Genomic DNA, 19,127 nt, shown 5'->3' with positions numbered 1-19,127 from the left:
ATTCTGACGGGAGAGCGCTCTCCCATCCCCATAGCGTGTCTTCACCAGACACGTTACAGCGGTGCAGCTGCACCAATGTAGTGCCATAGTCTAGACTTGCCCTTTGTTGAAGACTTCTCTGATTGAGCAGTCTTCTTAGGCGCTATGGAAGCCTTCATTCTGGTGTCAGCTAGAGCCTTAGTTGTACCCATTGTGGGATGTGAGATCTCATAAGAATGGCCACACTGGGTCACTCCAATGGTCCATCTAGCCCAGTGTCCTGTCTTCTCACAGTGGCCAGTGCCTGATGTTTCAGAAGGAATGAACAGAACCGGGTAATTATTGAGTGATCCATCCTGTTGTCCAGTCCCAGGCAGTTCCAGCACTCACAGGTTTAGGGACACACGGAGCATGGAGTGGCGGCCATGACCATCTTGGCTAATAGTCACTGATTGACCTATCCTCCATGAACTTATCTAATTCTTGTTTAACCCAATTACACTTTGACCTTCACAAAATCCCCTGGCAATGAGTTCCACAGGTTGATTGTGCTCTGTGTGATGAAGTACTTTGTTATGTTTGTTTTCAACCTGCTGCCTATTAATTTCATTGGGTGACTCCAGTTCTTGTGTTATGTGACAGGTTAAATAACACATCCCTGTTCACGTTCTTTTCTTAGCAGAACACTCCCAGTATTTTAATTTTTTCCTCATCTTTCTTTCATACTCCTAATAATTTGTGTTGCCCTTCTCTGTACCTATTCCAATTTTTTTTTGTAGATGGGTGACCAGAACTCCATGCAGGTGGGAAGTTGCACCCCATAATACTTTATGGAAATATACTTATGAATATAAATATGACATAAGTGGAATATGTTTTATGCTACTTATGCCATGTAACACATCTCTGCAAAGGTTATGATCTACGAAATATATTCATCCTATTTGTAGGCATGTGTCATTGGTGTATTCAGAGTTATGAATGCTGGCTGTGTACTTGTTTGATTTTAAATATCCTTAGTAAGGCATTTGGGAAGCTTCTTTGGAAAGGAATTTGCAAGTTAAATGCCCAATCAAGAAATACTTAACAGACAATAGACTTTGGAAGGCTTCAATCCACATAAGAGGTCTACCTGAGGATGTTCAAGGTACCATGTGAACAATGGCTGCTACCTGTAAGTTCTGAGTCATGCATGGACATGTGACTTGCCCATGACACTCCAGAACTCCATCTTGTAGCTGGGATTCTACACAGGGGGAGGGAGGGGTGTCTACCCACAAGAGAAAGTCTATAAAACCTCCATTTTGTCTTCAGCTGGCTCAAGAGATATCCTTTGGCAGTGGAGAGGCTACTTGAAAGAAGCTGGAACAAAGGACAGGAAGCACGGGGGTATAAGTGATTGCTGGATCCAGACTAGAAGGAGGCTACTCTGTAAAAGAAGTTTACTGGAACATCGCTGAGGGTGAGGTTTCATCTGTCATCACTTTCTTACTGTATTAGGCATAGGCTTGCATGTTTTATTTTATTTTGCTCGGTAATTCACTTTGTTCTGTCTGTTATTACTTGGAACCACTTAAATCCTACTTTCTGTATTTAATAAAATCACTTTTTACTTATTAATTAACCCAGAGTATGTATTCATACCTGGGTGAGCAAACAGCTGTGCATATCTCTCTATCAGTGTTATAGAAGGTGAACAATTTATGAATTTATCCTGTATAAGATTTATACAGGGTAAAATGGATTTATTTGGGGTTTGGACCCCATTGAGAGCTGGGCATCTGAGTATTAGAGACAGGAACACTTCTTAAGCTGCTTTCAGTTAAGCCTGTAGTTTGTGGGGACATGGTTCAGACCTGGGTCTGGGTTTGCAGCCGGCAAGTGTGTCTGGCTCAAACCAGACAGTGTTCTGAAGTCCCAAGGTGGCAGGGGAAACAGCTCAGAGGTAGTCTCGGCACATCAGTTGGCAGTTCGCAAGGGGTTTTCTGTGATCCAACCCATCACAGCAGACTTGGGGAGCTTTCTTCTTTCTGAGGGCCTCAGCCCTGGAACCAGCTCTGGAAGTCACTGGTGCAGCCTGAGAGGTTGAGACTGAGGTAAAGAGAGAGGGAATTGGACCCCAATGAGCTAAGGAGTCTTCCATCAGAAGGTGTTTCAGTCTATCCTCTCTATGCCTGTGGGACCTGCCCTTAAACCCTTGCACTTGGATGGGACATGAGAGCCTCAGACAGCTGGGCATGCCTGTTGCTACTGTGGGCAGGCCTGGCAGGCTTAAACCGTGGAGTCTTAGTCCAGGTCTACACTACCACTTACTTCAGTATACCGTACATTGGTCAGAGGTGTGAATAAACCACCCTCCTGCATGAGTTTATGTTACACTGAACAGCCCTATGTCCATGCGAGAGCTTCTCCTGCCAACATAGCTACTGTCTCTCTGGCCTGGTCTACACTACGAGTTTCATCTCAAATTTAGCACTGTTAAACCGAATTAACCCTACACCCGTCCACACAACAAAGCCCTTTATTTCGATATAAAGGGCTCTTAATATCCATATCTGTACTCCTCCCCGATGAGGGGAGTAGCGCTCAAATCGGTATTGCCATTTCGAAGTAGGGTTAGTGTGGCTGCAATTGGACGGTACTGGCCTCCGGGAGCTATCCCACAGTGCACCATTGTGACCGCTCTGGACAGCAATCTGAACTCGGATGCACTGGCCAGGTAGACAGGAAAAGCCCTGGGAACTTTTGAATTTCATTTCCTATTTGCCCAGGGTGGAGAGCTGATCAGCACAGGGGACAATGCAGTCCCAGAATCAAAAAAGAACTCCAGCATGGACCATATGGGAGTTACTGAATCTGATCTCTGTATGGGGAGATGAATCTGTTCTATCACAACTCCGTTTCAATAGACGAAATGCCAAAACATTTGAAAAAATCTCCAAGGCCATGAGGGACAGAGGCCACAACAGGGACTCAACACAGTGCTGCGTGAAACTAAGGAGCTGAGAAAAGGAGCTGAGACAAGCGTACCAGATATTCTAGGCAGGACTGACTCTCCATTAGACAAAACTTAAAGAAGAGAATGACCTGGGGAATCATTCCCATTTTTGTCCATGCGCCCCCAACCGACCTCACCGAGGCCGGCCAGGAGCACCCATGACAGCAGCAGATGGTACAGTATGACTGGTAACTGTCATTGTCAACTTGCAAAGCAGCAGACAGTACAGTAGGGCTGATAACCGTCTTTGCTAACTTGCAAAGGCAAGGGGATGCTGCTGTGTAACGCTGCAGTACTGTGTCTGTTAGCAATATCCAGTACACATACAGTGACAGTGAAAAAAGGCTGAACGGGCTCCATGGTTGCTGTGCTATGGCGTCTGCCCAGGAAATCCAGGGAAAAGGGTGCGAAATGATTGTCTGCCGTTGCTTTCACGGAGGGAGAATTGACTGATGACATTTACCCATAACCACCTGCAACAAATTTTTGGCCCCATCAGGCACTGGGATCTCAACCCAGAATTCCAATGGGTGGGGGGAGACTGTGGGAACTATGGGATAGCTACCCACAGTGCAACACTCTGGAAGTCGATGCTAGCCTTGGTACATGGACGCACACTGTCGAATTAATGTGCTTAGTGTGGCTGCGTGCACTTGACTTTATACAATGTTTCCAAAAATCGGTTTCTGTAATCGGAATAATCCCATAGTGTAGATATACACTCTCAGAGGTGGATTTATTATGCTGACAGGAAAGCTCTTTCCTGTTGGCATAGTGTCTTCACCAGCTGCGCTGCAGCTGTGCCCACGTAGCACTTCTAGTGTAGTAATAACCCAGGGAGGTGCTGTAGGCCACAAAGACTTGGGGGGCAAGAAATTTGGAGGGGGAACCACTCCAAACACAAAATGGTGCTACAGCGAAGAAAAAATTAACAGAACTAAGAGTAAATAAGTAAGGACAGCTCAGAAGCAGGGACAGCACAGTTGCTCCAGCTCGAGCCAACAGGCGCTTGAGAAGGAACCAGAGTGCTGGCAGGGTCATGCCTCCTTATGTGCCCACACCTAGGAGCATGAGGCACGGTGCATTAGACACTATTTACAATCTCTGGCTGAGAGTGCATTGGGCTGCACACACACTATGGTTGAGCACTCATAGGGAGAGAGACTCGGAGAAGAAATGATCAGTGTGATTAACTTTTAAGATGGGCTGTAATCTGTTTTCATGAAACCTTATGAAGGCTGAAACTCCGAGCTCTTCAGGTCTGTGTAGCTGAAGAGCTTCTCTTTCACCAACAGAAACTGGGCCAGTAAAAGATATTACTCACCCAGCTTGACTGTCTAATATGCTCCTGGGCTCAACATGGCTACTATAACACTGCAAACCAAACTATATTACTGCACTTAGGGTAGAATTAAACCCACACCAGTTATGGAAAATCTCTATCCGAGTATGGAGAGAGGAAGTAGCTCCACTTTCTGGCTTTGCTTTGTGCCTGCTATCTGAAACATGCTTAGATTTCAGTGTTAACATTGGGCAATGACTAATTGCTGTAAATGCTGGCTGTTTTTCTGTTGCACACAGCTCCAGTATCTATTTCAAAATTCACCTTTTGTTCATTTATTTCCTGTCACACAGCACCCTGTTACAGAACCTGGCTTTATCAATCTTAGTAAAAGGCCCAAGAAAGAACTCAGTTTTGACATCATCAAAGCTTTATCCTACAGCTTTATGGTTCTGCATACATTGTTACCTCTGTATTTCTTCACAATTGGTGCTGAGAGCAACATACTTTTGCAAAATGATTGTTTTTGTACCACATCCCTGGGGCTGAACACCCTTGCATTGTACTCGAATTGCCTCCATACTTAGTACTCTGCCATTTGTTTACCCTTGACCTCTGTCTTTGTGCCGTGGTATGCATTTTTAATTAGATGCACCTTTGTTCTTTCACAGCTTGTTAACACTTTAATTAAGGAAGCACCTGCTTTCACTATGCTTCACATACCTACTCCCCTTTGTAATGTGAAATTCTGTTTCACAACATTGCTTTGACCTGCTTACCTTTACACCACAATATGTTATTGAAATATTCCAGTTTATTAAACAGGGCAAGTGAGGCATCAGGGAGCGCCTGGTCCCAAACAGACCAGCTACCATTATCAACGAACTTCCTGGTCAGGCTTCTAATTGTTAAAGGAACGAAAACCCTGAGAAAATATTACAACCCCTTGTAGGAAAATACCTTATTCGTGGAAGTTAACTATTTGTTAGAGGGAAAACCCAGCAAAATAGGAATTATGTGGGAGAATTGATGAGGACCAAGCCATCCATGTGGAATGCCTGATCTCTTATCAGGTGAAGTAACTAGAGCCTAAGAGGAGATTTCTCTCTCTCTTTCTTTAGGAGGGGATATTAGTGGGTGAGGTGCTAGTGTCTATCAATCTGAGAGCTGTAAGTATTTTACCTACATTCTTCTAGGACTGCTAACCAGGGTGCTATTGTTTCTTGTATGCAAAAGGCACTTCTGGCAACACAGTTTCAATGAATATATCTGCTCAGTGATCTGACCATCCCACTACCATAGGCAGGAGCATCATCAGCTTCCCTCTATTCTACCTTCCTAAGCCCCATTCTTAGTAGGAAGATGCACATCAGTCTGAATGCCCTGTCTTATGAAGGTGAACAAAACCTCCTTTTCATCAAGGGTCAGTGACTCTGGTACAAGAGATGGTGTGACATTACAAGAGGCTCTCAGAACAGATTCCACCTGACAGCCAAGTCTGGCTTTACATCTAGTGTTCCAGCTACAGTCTTAACATAGGTCCTAGCTCTCTGGTGGAATGTAGACAAGTATTAGGGATGCAACTAAAGGGGTCAAGAGTATTTTTTATTTTACCATTAGAAGACCACAACAGAAGATCCATCAACACCCTTCCTGCTAATGAACAGAGGCATTAGCTGTCATCAGAACACTGAACTGCGTCACCAAAGAGGGTAAGATGGAAAGATGTGAAAGTGCTACATATGACTCCTCATTTTTATAGCCAGGAGTCTCTCAGTTTACGATAACAGGTTAATAACAAGTTGGGTAAGTGCAATAGCTAGTTCCACCACCTCAACCTGATTTAGTCTTTAATGTAAAATGAAAGCTTCTTTTGACCAAAGTCCAAATGCAAATGAAACTTGTAGCACCTGGTGGCTAACTAGCAACACTAAGGGCGCTTCCTGCAGCTCACTGTCAACTGTGGGGTGGGTTGAAGAGCACACCCAAATTAACTCCTACCCCTTTCCCTGATGGGTGTGAATCCCCACCCTCTACAACAGGAGGGTCTCAATATTTTCTCTATTGGGACCCTTCTGGGATCCCCTTCTCATCGAGCCAGGACCTCCCTCTCATTTAACCATACTGGAAAGGCAGGGTGGTTATGACCCCCGCCAATTGAGAATCCATGCTTTGAATCTAGAAGACTTCACTTTTAACCTTTATTTTGTAAGTTCCAACCACCCTATTACATGGCTACCAAGTGGTCTTTAAAAACAGTTAAGTAAATGAGTCTTGAATTCTTTCTCCAGGTGGAACAAAGGAAAATTAATCTCAGGCCTTTTATAGGTTAAGTGCCATGAATCTAACTGGTCAACTAATACCGCACAGTAATATCCCATTGAGTGGGAGGAGAGAACAGAAAAGGAGGATGCAGAATAGTGCTCAGGAAGTACATCCTGAAACGGGCTATAAGCGGTGCAAACTCTAGAGTAGGATTGGCTTAATCAATGTAAACACATTGCAGATTGCAACAATAATCCTATCAGCTATGCAACAAGAGAGATTGCCAATCAGGTTGGATAAGAGAACAACAAACATGCTAATTTATACATGTCTGTGTGTGCATATAGCTCTTTTTACATTGCTTTTTACATTTACAATCAATGGCAAAACTCCCATTGACTTCAATGGAGCCAAGATTTCACCTCCAGGATGGATTAGGCTGTGCCTGCAGCTTGTAGGACAGGTGCTGGATTCTACCCCTCATCTGGGATCTAAAGTGTGCCTGCACCTTCTTCTTGGCTTCAAAGCGGCAGCGCTTTGAAGCGCTAAGTGTAGTCAAAGCGCCAGCGCTGGGAGAGAGCTCTCCCAGCTTTCCCACACTGGCGCTTTGCAGTGCCGCAATTTGCAGCGCTGGAGAGGGTGTGTTTTCACACCCTGCTGCAGCGCTGCAAATTTGTAAGTGTAGCCAAGCCCATAGTAGAGACCATCCATGGTTCACCTATTGCAAACCCATCTCTGCAATTTTGCACCCAATTAAAAATAAACAACTGAGCATAGAGCTGTTATCACACCTTTCACCCCAAACTCACTCACTGCCAGCATTTAACACTAATTTGCAAGTATGCTGACATTCTCTTCTATAAATGTGCATCGAATGGATGTACTTAAACAGATTCTACCAATCTAAGAGTTTCTACCATGCTCCCATCACATACAAGACATATCTCACACCTTTAAAAACTTGAAACTTGGAAAGAAATAGTCTAAGTGCAATCACTGTATTTGCAAAGAGAATCCCTTGGTTGTTTCAGCTCACCAAATGCAGTTTTGAAATTCATTTAAAAATAATTTTACTTAGAGGGAAAAATTGTCCTATAAACCACACCTGCCCTTTGCCAACTTGGTGCTATTTATACAGTCAGGAACCACAGCCCATCTGTAGCATGTCTGGATCTCAAGCAAACCCATAACCACAACTCTAATGGCAAGCTGCTGGTTTTATATTATATGGTCCGATTTAGAAGAACACAACACAAGTATTTCAATGTGGAATGATAGTTCAAAGGCTGCAAATCTTGCAAAGCCGGCAAAGTTCATCCAGGTGAGAACATTCCTCAGTGGCTACAAAGGGGAAGGGACATCCAAAATGTGACTGTCCTGTGGGACCCCAGGGATTTGCTACAGAGACCACAGCACTTCTGCTAGACCAGCACTCACTCTCATTGTGGGATGATCAGAGTTTGGGATGACGCTGCAGTGTATTTTAAATGGAACATCTTAGTTTCTTGCAAGGAAAAGAGTTTGTTATATTGTGGGTGTTCTGAGTATTACAGAAGATGCACCATTAGTAAAGAGATTATGCTTTGCATGGAGCACACAACAAACAGTGTATGTCTGGCACACTGATGACAGATTTTGCTTTATAGCTGGGCAGATATTTCGGGGCAAAGGGAAGAGAGGATCAAACTAAAACGGTTGCATGCAGCAAGGGAGGTGCCCACATCATTCTTGGCAAAGCAGCCAGGGAGGAAGGCAGTGGGTAGGGCTTGCCTGCCTCCCTATCATCTCTATCCCAACAGGGGAACTGCTCCAGGCACATCAGGTCTTATCAGCCTGTCTCCACACTCCCAGCGGCAACAGTCTTGTGGTTGGACTTTAAAAAGCCCCTGCTCTCCTAGAAGAGCCCTGGCCAGCAATCAGAAAGCCAAGGAGCAGGGAGTTACCTAAACAGTCTCCAGTGGTGGTTCTTTTTTCTCTTCCTACTCCATCTTGTTGCCCATGTGATGTCACGCTCACCCACTGCTCAGATGTCAAAAGCAGCAGCCAGGTGAGTGTTGCTTTTAGGCATGTCCGTGGTGCTAATCACCATAGCACTGAGCAACTTAACCTAAATTAACCACCTTCTAGGCTTCTTAGAATTTATTTGTATCACTGTCACACCTAGAAGCCCAACCAAGATTGGGGCCCCATTGTGCTAGGGGTCTATACAAACGCACAGTCAGAGACAGCTCTCGGTTTGAAGAGCTTACACTATAAATAGACAAGACACACACAGGGTGGGGAAAAGGAAGAATTATCATCCCCCTTTTATGATGGGGAATAGAGAGATTAAGGTCCAGATCCTTATAAGTATTAAAGTCTCTAACTCCTATTGATTTCAGTGGGACTTAGGCACCTGAGGATCTGGCCTAAGTGGCTTGCCCAAGGGCACACAGGAAGTTTAACCGATTCAGGAACTGAACCTAGATCATCCGAGTCCCAGTTCAGTGCCTTCACAAGACCATCTTTTATCTCTGATTTGTCAAATACCTGAACCATGAATGCAAAACATTCAGTAACTTCCAGATTCCTTTTATCCTGGCGTGGATAAGGGACATACCAATACATAAGTAGTATCAACCATGGAATAGCAGAAATGAGCTCAAGCCACAAAGTTTGCATCCAGAGCAGACTTTCCCAAAGATCAAATTGTGTGCATTTGAAATGGACATGAACCAATAACTGTACGTCTACTAAAGGAGTCACTTCTATTCATGACTATAGCAGTATCCTGCCTGTGAAACTGAATGGAGATACTTTTTTTTAAAAAAGTGTATAAATTCACATCACTTTGTTAAGCTCCCTTTATTGTAAGCATGGACACCACAAGTTGTTGGAAGCTGGGATAAGCTACTTAATGCACAGTTTGAGAGTGCAATATGTAATGCATCACACAGCCAGACACATCAAATGGAGGAAGCCTTTAGACTTGTAGAGTTCAGAGTCCTTGTATATTACGAAGTGAAGTAAAAGTCTGTCATAGCTCATAGAATTTGGTTGAATCATCCAGGGACTGTCAGTTTTTGTATTTCAAGAAAAACTGACATGTTGACCACTGTGCTTGTATGAGAACATTTAGGGCAGGGTTTTAAGGGGAGTTGGGCACCTAATGCCCATAGACTCCTTTGAAACACCCCGCCTCGCCTCAATGTCTGTGACAAACAGTGTGATTGACAGCACTAAAAACATTCCTCTATCCTCAGAACAGACAGCACAGGCAACATGCGGGCAAGCTTCACTACAGCAGGCCATCAGCATGCTGTATCCCAGACTTAAGTGGCTATTTCTATCGATGAGAGGGTAGCTCTGGGTTCCTCTATGAGACAGTCTGGGGCTCTTAGAAACAAGGAGAATGCAGTGACTGCAGAGTATGTAACCTAACATCTGGGTAATAGCTTAGCAGAGACTTGCTTTGAATTAGTTTAGACTTGGTCTGATGGTTATGGGAGTACGTGAGAATTTGAGACCGAATATGCTGCATGAATGTAGGGTTGTCTGCCTTAAATTCTCTGGATGGCTCTGTAACTGAGGTACAAATCATTGGCAATTTTTCTCTTCTGTTGCTAAATTTCATTAGTTTCCATTTATAGCCTTTTATTTGTAGAGTAATTGTTCAGCAGCAGCTATTTAAACACTTCAGAAATGAATCTGTAGTACATTTTTCTCATTTGTATTTTGTAAATGACACTGGTATATATATTACTCATTGCAACATGTTCATTTAGGTGGAGTCCTGATAATGTTAACCCAGGAATCTTGGTGTAAAGACCATTCCATTACGCTAAGAGATTCATTGACATTAACTTGGAATTCTTGTCAGACTGAATGGATCACGGGAGAAGGATGGGTCCAAACTGGGAAATGGACAATGGGTCTTCTAGTTAAGGCAAAAGAGGAGGAGTTTTGGGTTCTATTCCTACCCCTGAACACATGACTCATCCAAGTCTTATCAGGCCATTGTGGCATAGAGAAGTTAGGTGAAGGGTGGATCTCACCATCATGACAACTCTGGAGTGCTCAGAGGCATCATTTAATAGTGTGAAAAACATGTTCACACTTCCTGACAGAAAGCACTCTGCATGTGAAAATCAGCATAGTAACATCTAGATTTCGAGATTCGTGGCAAGAATAGCTTACATTTCACTTGAGACTTCAGGGCCACCCTGACAAATACAATGCTGTTGTGAGGGTTTTAAGCCAAAAGTTTCTGGATACAATTCAGATCTTTATTATTAGGGATAGAGCTGGAAAGGGAAAAATCTTGTGTCAGTGTGATAACCACATCATCTACTCCGACAGAAGTGAGGGCCTAGCCTCCCTCTCCCCGTTTTTCTTGAAGTGGAGGCGCTATTCTTTAATGGTGGGCCATAGAATATAGTCAGACCTAATGAGTGCCAGACCTTCCTGAAGGCTTATTCTCTTCCGCCATTGATCAGCTTTATCAGTGGCTTAGTGGAACCACCACTGAATGACAGATTGGGGCACATATCTATTCCCTTCTCATCATTGGCTCAGAGCAACCAGGCTGGTCACTGACTGAGGAAGTGATAAGGGAGAAGGCAGGAGTGCTGATGCAGAAAAGCAAACAGTGTCAAGTTGTCTCCACTTCAGTCACTCCAAGTTTTTACGCTGTGATGGTAACAGATGGAGAAAAAGTGCTGTCCCTCTCTCATTGCCAAGTCTGACCACGTACAATTATTGAAAGTGCTGGAATACAACCAGTGTCTGTTGCATTAGCTATTCCCAGAATGTGTTTCTTACAGAGAATTTTCCATCTACTTTGCCGACAATATAGATGGGCTTTGGGCATGTCTGGATGGCAGCATGGGCTGTGGTATGAGGAAAGAAGTTATCTGCACTACTTCATCTGGCTGAGCTGAGCCCTGCTTTACATACAAAAATATGCTGTGTTTAGGGAGTTGTGTTACACTATCTGTGATCTGGATACTTATCACAGATGGCAAAGGCTTATTCTTGGTCCTGTTACTGGAGAGGACTGCTAACGTCTCCCACAAGGAAGATAATGTTGCAGCTGACCTTGAACAGATGGCACCGATGCTCCTACTTCAAAACATAACAAAAAGCTCTTCATGCGAACAGTTTTGCCAACTACTGCTTATTCTCTCCTCCCTCATTTTTGAGGAAGGTCACTGAACACATGGCATCAGAACAGCTCCAGCTGCATTTTGCTCTTTTCGCAGTCCTTGATCCCTCACAGTCTAGTTTTAGATGTACATATAGTAAGAAAACAGTATTACATAGTCACTTCTACTGAAATTTGCCTCATGAGATCCTGCAGGTGTGGTGGGTACAGCACAGACCTGCTGTTGAAGTGAACATTAAAAACAATGTTTTGCTGGGGATTTTCACAGAAATGGTCCCTACTGGGAGGTTCAACCTTTCACTGGGTTTGCAGGTTTGCCAGCCTCGAGAGATCAAAAATCACAACTCTGATCCCAAAAAACCATGAGACTGGCCTCGCAAATCATGAGTTAAGTGTCAAACCATGTTTTTTAATCTGTCATTTGGCTTTTTAACTCCCCCTCTATTCTTCTGCCAGTATGAGAGAATTTCAGGTTGAAAAGTCCACCTTTAAATGTACCCCTCTCCCTGGCTGCTCAGATGGAAATTCCATGTACCCTCGCTTCATCCCTACGATAGGAACTGGATGGCAGTTCCCCTACTACTGACTTGACTCCCCACGTCTCCTATCTCCTGCTGGCCATGGGGTTCTCCGCTTTCCTGGACCCAGCAGCACCACTTCCCCAGCTTCCTCTGGGACTTCTCTGCCTGGATACCAAATAAAGGAGACGTTCCAAGGCATCAGAAGGGAAGTTGTGCTACTGCGTCCTGGGACCCAGATCAAGCAGCAACTGCTGCCTAACTTCCCCCTTCACTGCCCTAGGGCCATACATGAGGGCAGGGCTCAGTGGCAGGGCAGGTCTGTCTCCCACACAGCCCTAAGAATCTCCCACAGAGCCTTCTGAACCACCCTCATGCCTGCTCTCCTCATACTCCCCATTCACTTTGCAGTGTCTCTACTGCTCCTCACAGTCCACACGCTATGCACCGTAGTGTGGTACCCCTGAGCCATACTGGGGCACCCATTTTGCCAGTGGGCAGGGCTTCAATCTAATTGAAAACAATAGGAGGTAGCAGTCAACTTTACTGAGGGCAGTTTCACTTTCACATGCAGACAGCTGCCATCTCCCTGCAATCTTGCTGCTTTCAGCCCCATTGACAGTAATAGATGGTAGCCATTTTGAATAAGGGAAAATTCAGCCTTTCATGATGTTGTTTTCTTGAGACATGGAAAAATATCCCAAAATTTGCTAGTTTTGTGAAAAAAAATTAAGAGTTGGCGATGCTGGATTTGTTTCTTCATTTCCAATGGTAAAAAAAATAAAAAAAAATTTGTTTTAAAGACGGACATTGTTAGGTGTATTTTAAGGGTACAATTTTCAGAACTGCCCAGAATTCACTAACCGCTCCCACCGAAGTCAAAGGTAGTTTTTGTCATTAATTTCAGCAGAAGCAGGGTTAGGCCAATATTGAATGCTTTTGAAAATCCAACCCTTATCTTTTTCTTCTACAGTACAATGAACAATTTTGTCACTACTATTTTGCACCTTTTTCCATAGTGCTTCTCATCTTCCCTTTTTCACACTACTGCATTCTTTATACAAAATATCTGATGGAGCTAGATGATATGTGGCACTTTGGATCAAAGCTTTTGGGCAGCTCAGCTCCAGAGGGAACGAAACATAACCTCTAGGACATTGCCAGTCAAAGTGCATCCCATTGTCCAAAAAAGAAAGTCAGAGGCTAGATGTGAAGGGAAACACATCCCAGGGTGGTCAGTTCAGATGGCAATCTAAAAAAGGCCCCTGTTCTAAGACGACCTGAAGATGAGCTCTGTGTAGCCTGAAAGCTTGTCTCTTTCACCAACAAAAGTTGGTCCAATAAACAGTACATCACCCATCTTGTGTCTCTTGTTTGAAGAGTTAAATTTCACCATGTTCAAGGTTCTCTCCTCTGATTGACAAAAATATTTCAGCCTAAGCATTCAAAATGAAGATCAGTGTCACACTTTGTTGCTCAGGGGAGCTAAATATCAAGGAGGATACAAACACAGAATACCCAGGAGCTCCTCTCTACAGTGTCACAGAAAGATATCATTAGAATTGTTATATTCAACCTGTCCTATCTACAGAACCTGTGTTCCAGTTTTCAATCAGCTCATTAAGTTTTGTCGGGCATCTTTTGGTTGCTATTCTGCAAGGAGAAAATGACAAATTCTTATTTTCACAGTTTTATTTGTAAAGAACATAGCATGAAAAGCTGTATTTAAATGTACTCCAAAACCTGAAAAACTGATGTCAGTTTATGATATGTTAAAGTGCTTGATATAACAATACTTTTTACTAATTTCTTTCTGAAAATAATCCAGTTCTGATTCAGTTAATAATAATGTAAAGACAAATAATAATAATCAACTTACTATGGAGACAGGTTTTTTTTTTTTTTTTTTAAACTATACAGGGCACATTTGTACATTTCAAGTGTAACATAGAACATTTCCCTATGAGATTCACACCTTCATTTGACTGAAAGACAGAAATTTCTTAAATATGCCTTCACATAACTACTTTAAAGAGAATCATTTTGAACAAATAAACTAATTACAAATGTCAGCTCAGAATAAACAGATTTTTCACTGAACACAATGGAATCCAGTTAGTTTCAGAGAAATATAAATACATGTTTTATAGAGACTCAGTGATGCATTTGATTTTCTGACTCTTTCAAGCTAGTATACTGAATGTTACTGTAATAATACTATGCAGAACTCAGACACTAGAAACAGGCAAAATTTGGTTAAAGAGTTTGCTTTGTAAAAATAGGTGCCAGAGGGCTTTGGTCTTTCCCAAGATTCCATTTCTCAACCAATGAAGGTGCTTTAATACTGAAGTATAAATTGTGTTAGCTTAAGAGAATCCTGATTGGCTTCTCACCATTCTAAAGGGCTAGAATGATTTCTGTAGACCTCACAGAAAAAAATACTCGGTTTCCAATTATCAAAGTAATCTACTAAAAATAATAAATAAATGAAAGAATAAAATCTCATTGCAAAGAACCATACCCCCAAGGATGTCAAGTAACTAGTGTGTTAGGGATGAGAGGCACTCAGCTGTGCCTCATGCTTCAAAATACCTTAGCTTAGGGCACCTACAGTATTTTACTACATACAAGGGAATTTTAGACATAATATTCTTCCCATATCATTCATGTGGTATGAAACTTGACAAAATAAATGTGTCCCATAAGTTAACGTTTTCCATGTGAAGTTATATATCAAGTTAAATACCATGGGTTTTTACATCTACTTAAATATGGATTTTCCCTTATAAAAGTTTTAAATTAGTCAAGTTTTGATTTATTCTTTAGATTAAAAAGACTAAGAAGTCCTTTTCCTCTCATACTTGCCCTCTGTGGACAGTCCTTGCCCTCTATGCCTGCCCTTTAAGGATGCCTCCATTTTCATTTCTACCCTAAGCCACATATATTTTCCACTTAATTTCCTTGTGGCCCAGTGTCACGGCTACCTTCCTTCATCAGCTATAAGTATTTAGAAAAACAAAGCACAACTACCAGAATGCAGATTCCTCTGGAAAGGAAATATAATCCACATGCAAAAAGCCAACAGATCAATGACAAAATGGATAATTTTTCATGGTGTAATGAAGATCATTTAGAAGATTGGGATGTCAGGTGGCAGGGAACTTTAATACTAATTATAGGATATAAAATTGATTTGCAAATAATGAAAATTAAAACTTTCTAAGTTCTCAATATCACCTAATAGTGCTGTATGGATTATGATACTTAGTTTATAATTCATTCAAAAAGTCAATTTTTGAATTTTCAGTTGTTGGCCATATCGCCTATTGACTTTAACTGGAGTGGCGTGGCCATCCCAAAATACACCCTTCTGAAGATGTACAGATGTGGACTTTTGGTACAAACCCTCTGCATTGTTCATAGCCCCCCAAATCTGTTCTCCATAATTCCAATATTGATACTGCCATCCTGCATAGAATGTTTTGGATGGCATTGGTCAATTCAAGCAAGAGCAAATTCATGGATTCTGAACAGCTTCAATTTGGTAAAAGCTCTGCCTTGGTTAAATCAAGAAGCAACACAGAACCTCTCCCATGACAACCTCAAGGGTTGAAGATAGCAATTTGAATAGCATGTCAGTATAGTGATTGTTTTGCACATAAATGTTCAGATACTGAAATAGCTCTGCTGAGCACAGACCGGTATAGTCCGGATGAGATCCTTATATCTTTCTAGACTCCCTGCTTTTGGTCAGCACTTTTCTATTTATACACTACAACCCTTTCTTCAAATAAGATGGATGCCATCTGACTGCTTTTCATCTGTCCAGGAGATATGGGGTGGAACTTCCTTTCTGACACCAAAATGAATCTATTACAAGAACTGCCCAGCTGGAGGGCAGTAGCAGAGTGGATGTTTCTTACTAGCTTACAGAAGGAGAGAGTATACCACCGTCACAACATGCATGACCTTCAGCAGCCTGTGACGTGAATCCTTCTGTTGCAGATATCCTCTACAGTGCTTTACACTGCCATCATTCCCAAAAGCGTGCCATCTCCTTTCTATCAATACTTAATACTTTTGTATTATCCAATTTTCATTTTGCCTCCATCTCCCTCAGCCTGCCCTTATCCTTAATTTTTTTCAAATACTTTGAAGGAGCACCACCCTCATCCTACCTCACCATAGCTCACTGGAGATATTAAACCTTGTCTACAGGCTGGCAGTGACTAAAAAGCCAATTTTCTAATACTGTTCTGAAGGTGGCAACGTACAAGCAGGAAAGAAAGACATGATTTCTAAGCCCTTTCTCTGGATCTTGTTCCTCTCCATTATATTTATTTGGGGGACACTCTAGCTTCCCAGACATAACAAAAAGCAATGTTCAAGATTCAGCCAAAATCTTTTGTAATGCAATGCAGTTCTGACCTACAATGTAATCTGTTATTTTAGTAAGGGCCTCTCCAAAGCAAATACTGCTATGTATACCAAGCTGTGTGATGTCCCCAGGCATCCACTGAAGAATAAATTGTGATCAAATTGATTAAACCAGTGAAATAAAAGGATTTCAAACCCATCTCCAAAGGTGGCTAATGGCTGAGTTAACATGCCCCCAGCTTTGCATAAATCAAATCTCAGTGGAAGGAAAACTGAATGACATCCCAGATATTTGCTGCATGCTATCCCCCAACTGATTTAGTTTTTATTTTAGCATGTGGAACTTCAGCAGCTCCCAGTTTCTCCGAGTTCTGTGCCTGTGACATGTGTGTTTCTTTAACACATTATTAGTTTGAAACAGTATGAGACAGAAGCCTTGACACCAATTCCCCTTGCCTCACTTCTTTTCTATAGCTGAATTATTCAAAACCAAAGCGATCCTGTGCCTCCCAGGAACACTTACGCCCCAGGATAAAGGAAGACTAGTAACTTGCCAGTATTTTACAACTGGTTGAAACAGTCCTGTAGCACAGCAAAGTCAGTATTTGTGGTTCTACAGCAACATAACAGAAACAGAGCTTGGTTCATCTTCTGAACCAAGTTATTCAACAAACCTATAGAAGCAGACACAACCTCTTCTTGAAGCATATGTCATCATCCACAGTACAAACGCAGACAGGGGGAAAAAAACATCTGAACAAAACCCAGACAGAAGAGGGACAAAATGACAAATCAAGTTATTGATATTTTCCAAATATAGCCTGGTGCTGTACTGGATTTTTTAAAAACAGGTATCAGGTCCTGGTGGGTTTTCTTGGAGGTTCAACAATTCCTCATGCCCAGTGTTTAAACATTTCATTTGCACCTCACCTTGTGCTGATTGATAAAAATTACACAAAAGATCTTAAATATGACAACTCTCAGCTTATATGCATGGAGGGGCTTGGAGCTTTAAAACATAAAATAAGGGAAACAGTGTACAGTAGGGTAAACAGTATACATTCACAACGTTTCCAAGAATGAGATGATAGCAGTAGCTACATATTGATACTTGCTGTGTTTTTGCAACACCTGAAAAAAGCCCTGCTGAGTTTGCATTGTATTTACACATTGACTGGCTTCTTCCTTGCTATCAAGCAGCAACATCTCTCCCCACAACCCCCACAGCTGTCCCACGGTTTTAAGCTACTTATTTTCAGCACGAGAACATTGTCTAAGAAAAGTTTAAGAGTAATATAATTTCTTAAAGAAGATAGCATATTTACATACATCTAACACATGAAAATACTCTATTTTATTCTGTTTCAAATAAACTACAATACCGCATTTTAGCTTGTCTGCAGCTTTAAGAACAGTCCTGAATCTGGTGTAATCTGGGTTTCCCACTCCCACCCGATAACAGGGTGCTCCGCTTTACAGTGATGCACTACCGCAGCATTCAAGTTCTAACAGGTCCTCAATTTTTGTTTGCTTGCTTAGCAGAGAAATAATGAAGTTCTCATCAAAGCCATGCTAAACATCCACTCCTTTAATGAGTGACCCTTCTAGGATGATGTTGAAATCTTGTAATGTCTGTAGGACTCTGAGGAGGGAATTCACTGTCATGCGGTCCCGCAGAAGGGCGTTCTCCTCATACATCCTTGTGATGGCAGGACACTCTGCTAGCAATGGAATCCATTGAGGAAGGAAGTGATCCCTACCGAGAGAAGAATGGAATTAATGCAGTCTGCTGTGTCCAGCAGAACTTAATCTGAACTCTTGCCTTTAGCACACTCCAGAACAGTGTCCATTTTTGCATAGGTGACGCGTGTCATTTGCACTCAAAAGCTCCCCATATGATAATCGGGATCCTGTTTATATAATTTATATGCAGTGGCATCTAGAGGCCCAATCAGGTGAGTACCACATTGTTCTAGATGTTGCACAAGCATGTAATAATAATTAATTTGTTTTACTACTTCCCTATTTATGTTCTGAGAAACAGAAGTACACTGTTGTATTTGAGTCAATGGAAGAAAAAAAAGAAAGAAAAGAAAACGTCTAGAGCCTACTTTAATATTAATCCCTGACCACACTGTAGGTGGTATAATGATTTCATTTTTTTGAGGACTGACATGGGAGAGTAAAGGCAGGGAAGAGATCAAGGAAGTCAGAGTAATGCCACAGGGAAAGATTCAGTTTAATTCCCAGGCCATTAGCAAGGGAAAAAGTCCAGGAATTCTGTATTGGTGAAATGCAGTTTTAAAAATATCTAGATACATAAAGACAAAAGAAGAGAAAAAGGAAAAAATATCAACAGAAGTGCTCAAAATCCTATTAGGAAAGGCAGATTTAGCAAAGACAGAAATAGCCATGTGCCCGTTTTCATTTGGCTTATTAAAAAGAGAGCTGTGGGAGGAAGAGGTGGACTGATTCCTCTTTTGAGGGCACCCTGAACTCACAAGGCCTGTACTTCGTGTATAATATCATGTAAAGAGATACCAAGAATTGCATTAAAACAGAAAA

At 42.1% G+C, this 19,127-nt stretch overlaps 1 protein-coding gene across 3 annotated transcripts in view; it reads right to left on the bottom strand.

Annotated features, from left to right (window-relative positions):
* Positions 1-13,862: 13,862 nt before the first annotated feature.
* DENND5B (DENN domain containing 5B) overlaps positions 13,863-19,127 on the bottom strand; it is a 181,022-nt gene continuing 175,757 nt past the window's right edge. For all 3 annotated transcript variants that reach the window (XM_044990556.1, XM_044990563.1, XM_044990566.1), the window contains one exon: positions 13,863-18,318. In XM_044990556.1, coding sequence (XP_044846491.1) covers positions 18,135-18,318 — 184 coding nt within the window. In that variant the 3' untranslated portion in view covers positions 13,863-18,134. The remainder of the gene's footprint in view (positions 18,319-19,127) is intronic.

This window comes from Mauremys mutica, chromosome 1 (genome assembly GCF_020497125.1).
Source record: "Mauremys mutica isolate MM-2020 ecotype Southern chromosome 1, ASM2049712v1, whole genome shotgun sequence".
NCBI lineage: Eukaryota > Metazoa > Chordata > Testudines > Geoemydidae > Mauremys > Mauremys mutica.
Note: the sequence above shows the minus strand (reverse complement) of the source record. Positions and strands in the feature narration are given on the sequence as shown.